Here is a 10,634-nt window from a genome sequence, read left to right as displayed (position 1 = left end):
AATTCACCTCCGCTCGCATACAGGCGAAAGACCTTTTAAGTGTAACATATGTGGAAATCGCTTTTCCACAAAGGGCAACCTGAAAGTTCATTTTCAGAGGCATAAAGAGAAATACCCTCATATTCAGATGAACCCTTATCCTGTTCCAGAATACCTCGATAATGTGCCCACCTGCTCTGGAATCCCGTATGGGATGTCGCTGCCCCCCGAGAAGCCGGTCACAACATGGTTAGACAGTAAACCTGTTCTACCAACCGTCCCGACTTCCATCGGGCTCCAGCTGCCCCCCACTATACCTGGTGTGAACAGTTACGGAGACTCTCCAAGTATCACTCCTATGAGCAGGTCACCTCAGAGGCCTTCCCCTGCCTCCAGTGAATGCACTTCTCTATCCCCGAGCCTCAACACTTCTGAGTCAGGTGTTCCAGCATCTGCTGAATCCCCACAGCCCATTCAGAGTGGATCATCTCTGATCAAGACAGAACCTGTCACTCTGCCTCCCACGAGCACACGGCTCGGGGACCTTTCTGCAGGTGGGCAAGTTTCTGCAGCTTCCACATCTTCAATTCCTACGGTGGTTACAGACAGCAGTGTTGCAACAAGCCTCCCAAACCCTGTGCTTCCAGCAGTGTCTGACCAGTTTAAGGCAAAGTTTCCATTTGGTGGTCTGCTAGACTCTATGCAAACATCAGAAACCTCAAAACTACAACAGCTGGTGGAGAACATTGATAAGAAGATGACAGATCCAAATCAATGCGTCATTTGTCACCGCGTGCTTAGTTGTCAGAGCGCTCTCAAGATGCATTACAGAACACATACAGGAGAAAGGCCATTTAAATGCAAAATTTGTGGACGTGCCTTTACTACAAAAGGCAATCTAAAAACACATTTTGGAGTTCATCGAGCAAAGCCACCACTTAGAGTACAGCACTCGTGTCCCATTTGTCAGAAGAAATTTACAAACGCGGTTGTTCTTCAGCAACACATTCGTATGCATATGGGTGGGCAAATTCCAAACACGCCATTACCAGAGGGCTTCCAGGATGCCATGGACTCAGAGCTTTCCTATGATGAGAAGAATGTTGACACACTGAGCAACTTTGATGATGACATTGATGAAAATTCTATGGAAGAGGACCCGGAATTGAAAGACACTGCAAGTGATTCATCCAAACCCCTTATCTCTTACTCTGGGTCATGTCCTTCTTCACCACCTTCTGTGATCTCCAGTATTGCTGCTTTGGAGAATCAAATGAAAATGATTGATTCTGTCATGAACTGTCAGCAGCTGACCAGTTTAAAATCCATAGAAAATGGATCAGGGGAAAGTGACCATTTGAGCAATGACTCCTCATCAGCTGTTGGTGATCTTGAAAGCCAGAGTGCAGGCAGCCCTGCAATGTCAGAGTCTTCTTCCTCCATGCAAGCTTTGTCTCCTGTGAATAGCAATAGTGAAAGTTTCAGATCAAAGTCCCCCGGTCTCAGTAACCAGGAAGAACCACAAGAAATACAATTAAAGACAGAAAAACCAGACAGCCCGCCACCCACAACTGAAAATGGAGGTGCATTAGATCTGACATCCACCAACCCGGGAAGACCGGTCATCAAAGAGGAGGCTCCTTTTAGTCTGCTGTTCCTGAACAGAGAACGTGGTAAGTTTAAAAGTACTGTTTGTAATATCTGTGGCAAGCCTTTTGCTTGTAAGAGTGCATTGGAAATTCACTACCGCAGCCATACTAAAGAACGTCCATTTGTTTGTACAGTCTGCAGTCGTGGGTGTTCCACTATGGGTAATTTAAAACAGCACTTACTGACGCACAAATTAAAAGAGCTGCCTTCTCAGTTATTTGAACCCAACTTTACTCTAGGTCCCAGCCAAAGTACTCCTAGCCTGGTCACCAGTACAGCACCTACCATGATCAAAATGGAAGTGAATGGTCACAGCAAGCCGATCTCTTTGGGTGAGGTTCCCTCGCTTCCAGCTGGAATCCAGGTTCCTGCTGCACCACAGACAGTGATGAGTCCGGGGATCACCCCTATGCTGGCACCCCCCCCTCGCCGGACTCCCAAGCAGCACAACTGTCAGTCGTGTGGGAAGACCTTCTCCTCAGCAAGTGCACTGCAGATACACGAGCGCACCCATACCGGTGAAAAACCGTTTGGTTGCACAATCTGTGGTAGAGCTTTTACCACAAAGGGGAATCTTAAGGTAAGAGGCCACATAAAACTGTAAAGGCTTGGGGAGGGGGCGGTTAAAGAGCACTGCTCTTGAGCTCAGTAGGTTTTAGTGCTAAGCATTTGTCCCAAAGATATGTGAGAAGGGAGCTTCGAGGAAATGCTTGCTGTACGGTGGCAGTCATTATGCTTCCTCTGTGTGGAAGATAAGGACTGGAAAGTGGCTGTGCAATGATGTGAACTTTAAAACTGGTTCCAGGTGTACATGCAGGCATGTTGTAGTTCTGACAGATGTGATGGCAGACCCAGTCAGCTGATGGACCTGTTCTGAGAGTTCTTGCAGACCACCAATGCAAAATAGCTGCTATAAACCAGAAGCACAGAGCTTGATCAGCTCCTTGGGTGCCTCCCCAATTTTTATTTTCTATTCCACTTTGCAGCCATTGCAGAGTAGAAAGCTGTTTTTCACAGATTTACAATGGGTAACTACAGGACTGTTGGCTCCTCTTCCTGCCATTTGGTTAACCATCAGGATGCAGCCTGGGGAAGACATTTTAAATGTCCTTTTTGAAAATACTTTTGAATATTTAGCAAATTAATTGATGTTTCTGACGCGAGATAAAACATGGAAACAGACAGGATGAAAAAAGAAAAAGGGAAAAACCACCCATCTCCTAGTATGAGTAATGCCCTTGGTAATCTTCAGCATGTGAGGACTTCCAGCTTGCGTGTGAAATTGTCTAACCCAAGAGAGTGTGTACCCTTTAGTCTTGCAGCACTGTTTGTTTTCACTGAGAAGAAGCAAATGCACATGGAAAAACTACTACGGAACTGGGTTTTCTTTGTGTGGGCTGATTGGACCTTAAAATGGTGTCTTGACTGGAATTGTTTTTTTTTCAATGCGAATTAAAAGGCATTTATTTAAAAAAAGCAAGAGCTACTGTAAGTAACAGCATTTCAGGCTAGACACCTCACCAGAATGTGCTAACTTGGCGGTGCTTCTTGTCCCTGTTCACTCTGCAGGTTCACATGGGGACTCACATGTGGAATAACGCCCCTGCACGCCGTGGCCGACGCCTCTCCGTGGAAAACCCCATGGCTTTGCTCGGTGGCGATGCTCTCAAGTTCTCCGAGATGTTCCAGAAGGATTTGGCAGCTCGGGCCATGAATGTTGACCCCAATTTTTGGAACCAATATGCTGCAGCTATCACTAATGGACTTGCTATGAAGAACAATGAGATTTCTGTCATACAGAACGGAGGCATTCCTCAGCTCCCAGTAAGTCTAGGCGGCGGCGCCATCCCGCCTCTAAGTAACCTTACTGGTGGCATGGACAAAGCTCGCACGGGCAGCAGCCCTCCCATTGTCAGTCTGGACAAAGCAAGTTCTGAAACGGGAGCCAGTCGTCCATTCACCAGATTTATTGAGGATAATAAAGAGATTGGCATAAATTAAAAGCATTCATTCCGAATAACTGTTGGACCTCTACTCGACACAACACTTGTCCTGTTCCATGTACAGCTTTTGAAGCTAAGCATTAGTTTCCTGACCTAAATGCATAGGTTCCCTTTAAAGTTTTACCCATAGCAGAAATACATAACTTTGTGGCTGCTGAAAAGTTGTCTTGCAAGATCTGCATGGTACTTCTTTCAACAGTGAGTTTGACTGTTACTGAGAACTTTGAAACCTTTTAATTTAACAGAAAACAAACAAACCAGTCATGGGATAACTTCATTAGAAACAGAAAGAGGCTAGTCTACATTCACTTTGCTTCTTACAAAACTTACTATCACCTGAGAAAGGGGGGCTTCATTACGGCATTCTGTCACACTTATTTGTTGGTTTTGTTCAAATTAGTTAGCAACCTGGACTATGTTTTTAGGAATCTTAATCTTAAATAAGTGATTTAGTACCCCAATGCTGTGTATTATTACAGTATCCTTGTCTGTAGTATTTATAATGTTAAGATTATGCGGGTAACAGACAATATACTAGCCCCAAACTTAAATGAAGCTTTTGTACTGCAAAATACATCTGGCTATGTGATTTTTCTTTTTTCTTTTTCCTTTTTTTTTAAAGTAAGTTTTGTTTTACTATGAATAAGTGGTTTCTTTCAATGCAGGCAAAATTGTGAAGTTTTATTGGGAAAGATAGCATGCTTTTCATGTGCAAGTACCTGTCAGTAACAAACCTTTTTTTATTTAAATATTTGTAGCTGCTATGTGGACAGTTGTTCTATTAAATGAAAAAAAAAAATGTAGTGTGGATTTTAGCTCAGTGATTGGAAAACAAGTTACAGACAAACCTTATCACCATAAATTATTCACAACATTATAAACAGTTGTGAGTAAATACTCCGTGTTATCAAAGCTGTACAATAAAAAAGGTAATGTTTGTATAATGTGGTTGCAAACTCTTAATTTATACTATTGCACTTTTAGTATTTTGTATTAGGGAGGTTTGTCTATAATTTGAAACTGAACAAAGGTGTAAACTATTTTATAAATAGTACTTTGACTTAAGGAATAAGGAGGCGGACCCTGTTGCAGTTTCTTGTTTTGTTTTAAGCTCAAGCAATGAGAGATCTCTATCAACTAAGCAGAAAATTGCAGAGAACTGTCAAATCTTTAGGAAATATGGGGACTGCTGTCTTACATGGAAATGATTAATTTAACTTTTCTATGATGCCCGCTTAATAGCGTGACCACCCCGACAGAATTCTGATACATTTATCATAGGAGTGTGATAATAATACAAGTTTAGGATAGAGGAAGAAGAAGAACATTATGTAGGTTTAATTTTGCTATAATCTGTTCTGTCTCTTTCACACATAACCATGAGAAAGACACTGACTGCCTAATAATAGTGGGAACTAAAAAAGAACTCTTGGGCAGCGTGAGCAGTAGTAACACACAAATGATCTGTATTTATTTCCAACTGTCTGATTATCTTTTCAGATTGCTCCAAAGCACAATGTACTCTGATTAATCAAATATAATTTTACATTGATTGAATTGTTGGAATTACACTGAGTAAACAAAGGGAACGGTTCTACTCATAAGTTAAGCGGGGGACGCTGAGGAGACTGGGGCTAATCAAAACTTGAACAGTAAATGTTTTGTGTACTACCTCATTTTTGTGCATTACAAGCATGGTGGAGTTGACACTCTGAACTTCCGTCCAGCAGAATTGCTTGAGGGACATTATGGGTAGCTGGGTAACAGCGCAAGGAGTTTTATGCCCCTGAAGAATGAATCAGACAGTGAGGTCTTCTCAGTTGAGACTGAAAAATAGGACAATCTTTCTTATAAAACAGAAACCATTACTGTAAGAGGATGGACTATTTCTGCCATCATGTAATGGAGTGAAAAGACGTTCAAAGACTTATTAGTTGTTTGTTTCTATTGGAAATGAACAATGAACTCTGCAGCTCCATTTTCTACAATGATGAGATAGAGATATATAAATATATATCTATATCTGAGCATAATTATGTGTCTGTAACACCTCTACAACATAACATAATTTTTTTGCCACAGTGTGTGGGTGGTTGGGGGTGTTTCCAAGCATTAAAGAAAAAGAAAACTGAGGTGGCTTAATGTTGCTGTATTTCAGCAATTGAATGTTTTTATTTATCTGTGTAATTTTTGGTGTGACTTTTTTTTTTGTTAGTATTTGGTACCATGTAGTGTTATCTCTATTCCCTAAAAAGGATGTGTATAAGTTTAAAAAAAAAAAAAAAAAGAAAAAAAAAGAAAGAAAAATAGAGAAGAAAAAATGGAAAAGGAAAAAGAGAAAAAATATGTAAAGTGTTGTAAATAAGATGGTTGATGATGGTACAGTAAGATTGACCCCATTTTGTATTCAGGGTTAGGCCATTCCTCTCTGCATGGTGAAGAGAGACACTATTTTTATACTGTGATACCATGTAGGGCTAGGAGCCTCCCTGAAACAGCTGGGAATTGTTACCTAGATCCAATATTTTTTATTATTAAATCTTGTTGGCTTGACACATCTACTGATTGAAATGGATGTCTTAGTCTAGGTTACTATTTTTGTCATATGGAATTGAATAAAATGCAGGATGTAATATTATTTCTGAATTGCGTTCCTTGATTACTCTAATAACAGAGCAAGATATGAGACTAAGGTCACTTGTGTTAGATTGGTGTCAATGACTTCTAATCGTTGCATCTGAAAATCAGAGTAAGGTCGACACCGTATAGTCAAATGTTTTTCTAATTTATATTAACAGTGCAAAGGGATAGAATTATTAAAATCTCTTTTCCAATGAAAATAAATTCTAAGACCATTTATCTCAAGGTAGTAGAACAAAAAAAAAGACACAATAAAAATATTTTGGAGGGGGGAAAACAGACTTCGGAATGACTACTGTTTCAAATTGACTGCTTTCTCAACATTTATCCTGTACTGTCCAATGAAAAAGCCTCGTTTTCAGGTTGTTTAAACATCTGCCTAATATTCATGATACACTGCATGATAAAATTTGTGAACAAATTTATCAGGAGCAGTTCGAATTCTAAAATACAAAAAGGAAAAAATTGAAAACTCGCATCCATTCATTCCAAATGACATAACCTATACCTTAAAACCCATGGTTTTGTTTTGTCTTTTTTTTCCAATAGCCTCAATTACCAAAGCATGTCTAACTTTAACCAAATTATTTTTTCACATTGATTTAAATGAAAGTATTTACATTCTTAAGGTTAGGCATGTGGTTAAGTATCTCCTGCAAAAAAACCCTGTATGTTTGAGTAAACTCCAAGCTGTTATATTCTGATGGTGAATGCCTGCTGCATTTAAAACGGACAAAAGATAAATAAAAGAGAAAAATCTGTATTAATCATTTTTCAGTGGCCTTGTTATGCAGATACTGTGTTTTATAAGACGAACCCAAAGAAGGTATGAGTTTCCTCAGGTGACTCAACAACAATGATAGATTTGTGCTTTTCTTCTTCCATGCACGTCCCTGAGTCTTGCTGAGAGAAAACATGATATGCAAAAGAGAAGAAAAGCAAAGGAGAGCTGATAGCTGTGGTTCTGTTCAAAACACAAGAGGAAAGTTACCTACTTTCCCCTCCTCCCCCTCCCCCAAAAAAGGACGAAAGCAGAATGGTATCTATTTTTGAATATGTATGGGTTATTTTTTTTATCATATGAAGACATTAAATAATAAAATATGCTACACAGATGAAAATGGTCGGTCTGTTGAATTACAGATGTTTAAAAATATAGTCATGTAGGAACTCTATGTATGATCAGAAAAATTGCCCGTTATGATTTTTTAAGGGGAGCATTCCAGCAAAGCTTTCAAACTTTTCACTTCAATTTTCCCATGAGTTATTAGAAAGAGAGCATTTATTAAATTATTGAAATAATCTAATTAATTGATCGAAATAACTTAATTTTACCCAATTTTTTCCATTTTTTTTATATATTAGCCCTCCATATATTATCTGTTCCTTTACCTGTTTTGTTCTTTCTCTTTTGACAAATATTTTGTTTTTCTAAAGCTGTATTTGTGTTGTGTTTGTGATACCTTTAATTTACTTCTCTGCATGTACTCTGTCATTTGGAAGATACTATGGTTTATTTTTTTCCTTTTTCTCTAATTCCGCAGAGGTCAAAAGAGCTGCCTGTTTTTTACGTCTATGTGTAACACTAGCATAATGAGTGATGAAGTCTTCAGTGATGTGATCAGGTATGTGCATAGCTCACAGGATTTGCTAACAAACATGCCAATCCCATTCCTTCCTTCAGATGAAGGCATGAAGCTAGTTAGTGCTGCTGGTAGAGGCCAGCTGCAGGTGGGCAGGAGGATGGAAGTCCTGATCCTAACTTCACTCTGCCTGCTTTTACACGACTGAAGCTCTACTGCCTTTAGTGGAGATACTCCGGGTTTATTCTGGTGCAAGAGGAACTGCTTCCAGGTTCAGATGTCTTGCTTTTCTTTACACATTTTCAAAGCAATATTTTAAAGTATGTCTAAGCAAAAGCATTCCTGATTTTATTTTTAAAAAGAGGGAAAAGAGAATACATATATTTTAATACCTTCCACATGATTATCCCAGTTTTAAAGGAGGTCCTGAAAGCTGAATCTAAAAATATATATGGTTGTGCCCCTTAATATATAATTCGATGTCATCATGCGACTATTCAGAGTATTCACATAAATGAGTAAAAGAACCTGTAATTTTTATGCATAAAATAATGGGAGACTCTTGCTACAGTTCTGCTACACAAGGTATGCATTGACAGGGAAATGTCTTTCCTTTACAGATATGAAAGGTATCAACAGATTTATGAAAAGAAAAATACATGTTTGTGCATGTTAGAGTGCCAATGATTAGTACCTTGTTTTTTCAGAGGGAGAATCTCTCAATCAGTTGGTAAAGTGACAAAGTTGAAAGCCAACATCTTTGGACTGTGGCACTGACATTTTTAAGGATGTGAGCAAGTTCTTGGTTAGATTAATATTTTGCTTAAGAACAACATACTTCTGGGCCTCTGGGAATCAGGAAACCAGGCCTCTGGGAATCCCCTTGCAGCATCAGCTAGCACCTTGTAGTATTGGGATGAATTGTCCCATCAGTAAGATGGGGTAACACTTTCATACCTACCTCACAGGGGTGTTGTGAGGAATAGTTTTATGTTTGTACAGTGTTTCAAAGATGGAAAATGCTTGGTATTATCACTGATTTTAGAGACTTTACAGTACATGTACTATTATTTATTATTTGTACTCCAGTAGTACCTATGAGCTCCAGTCAGAACTGAGAGGCCTTATGCTAAATATTGTACACTCACCTAGTTGGGACTGATAAAAAATTTTACTCAGTAACATTTTTCAACAGAGATATTTCATTATCAAATGCCTATTTGATTACTATAGGGTCTAATTCAGTTATTTAGATGTTCAATTTGATTATCAGTTTTAGGCTATGGCAGAGATTTATCTGGTATCACATTTTGTTTTGAGCTTGTATGATTTTCAGAAAAAGTGCACCAATTTTCTATGGATACTCTACAATCAAATCTTGACATCCATGGAATTCTACTGTACTTTTTGCTATTAAAGCTAAACATTAAAACACGTGTGTGTGTATACATTATTATACACAAATATATAATATATATACCTATAAACATGTATGTTTTAATTTTCTTTAGCTACTTAGATTAATTTCAAACTGTGTGTGGCATATTTTGCTCAAGCATTGCCCATTTCAGATGCAATTTAAACATCGTTAAATGGCGTTGGCTCTCAGTAAAGATATAAAAACTGGAAAACATGACAACAGAAGACATATTGCTGCTATCATATTTTTGAAGGCTTGTAAGGAAAGTGTCTAAGTCTCAAATGTATTAAAAAACCTTCAGTAAGTCATAGAAGTCTTTACTTAGATTATGTTGAAATAAACTACTATATCAGAATGAGATCATTGTATATAAGTATGTTAAAATGAATAAATAATTCCAAAGGTAATGCTTGCTATCATTTGGATGTTGAAGAGAAAGTAATTTGTTTCCCAGATTGGCAAATGATAGTTAATATTTTTTTACAGGTATCTGATTTACAGTACTGTGTTAAACAGCCTCTTTAGCATCTGGTCATGTGCTAAATATATTGGCTTAATTAATTCTGTTAATAGTCTTGGCTTTTTATTTGATTGTAAGGAAGGTTTTTGGTTTAGTTTCGATTGAATTGTCATCAGTGATGCTGGTCTCACCAAGTTCACTCAGGCACATCATGGAGAAAACATGAGCAACAGTTGGTAAATCTAGTCTAAAGAATGTGTCTTTCTTTTCCTTTTGGGTATTAGTGACATCTCTCCAACACCTCATTCCATGCTGGTTACCAGCCAACACATTGTAGGTTGTCATCTTCCTTGTGTGTTGATTAGCGCTTGTGGCTCAGCCAATTTTGTTGAACACTTGGCCCTTGTTCTGCTACAATGCACACTTCATATGGGACCTATAGATCCACGGACATAAGTATCATATTTAAGACAGGCTGCTGGTGGACTAAGTAAGTAAGTAAGGAAGCAAGTGAACACCTCTGCTGGAAGTCATATGTTGTGTGTGGTGAATAAAACGGGCACATAAAAGGATGTGTTCATTAGGAGGTTTCTACCACTTTATATGCTCAATAACGTGCTTGATACAGGAGGATTGGTTTGGGTTTTGCTGTTTTAAACAATTTTTGTAAGAGCAGTTGTGAAAAGATACCTTAAAAAAGGGAATATATATTTTCAGGTAAGAGTTTCACAGGCAGAACTTGACTGGGACCTGCCTTTTTTCTGCCCATTTTCTATTAAATTACTCTTCCCAACATAGTCTTCTAGATAACTTCACAGTTATAATTTAGCCCTTCTCCTAGGTTTCAGTGAGCCATTATTCCATTCCAAACAGGCTTACGAAAACTAAAGGGCTTTAAA

At 38.5% G+C, this 10,634-nt stretch overlaps 1 protein-coding gene across 2 annotated transcripts in view; it reads left to right on the top strand.

Annotated features, from left to right (window-relative positions):
- Positions 1 to 6,270, top strand: part of SALL3 (spalt like transcription factor 3) — a 22,561-nt gene extending 16,291 nt beyond the window's left edge. For both annotated transcript variants that reach the window (XM_033058239.2, XM_033058220.2), the window contains exons 2-4: positions 1 to 1,652; positions 1,869 to 2,209; positions 3,199 to 6,270. The exon at positions 1 to 1,652 is cut by the window's left edge. In XM_033058239.2, the coding sequence (XP_032914130.1) occupies positions 1 to 1,652; positions 1,869 to 2,209; positions 3,199 to 3,630 (2,425 nt within the window). In that variant the 3' untranslated portion in view covers positions 3,631 to 6,270. The remainder of the gene's footprint in view (positions 1,653 to 1,868; positions 2,210 to 3,198) is intronic.
- Positions 6,271 to 10,634: the final 4,364 nt, after the last annotated feature.

Source organism: Catharus ustulatus, chromosome 1 (genome assembly GCF_009819885.2).
Source record: "Catharus ustulatus isolate bCatUst1 chromosome 1, bCatUst1.pri.v2, whole genome shotgun sequence".
In the NCBI taxonomy this organism is placed as follows: Eukaryota; Metazoa; Chordata; class Aves; order Passeriformes; family Turdidae; genus Catharus; species Catharus ustulatus.
The sequence above is the reverse complement of the archived record's forward strand: the minus strand, read 5'-3'. Positions and strand labels throughout refer to the sequence as shown.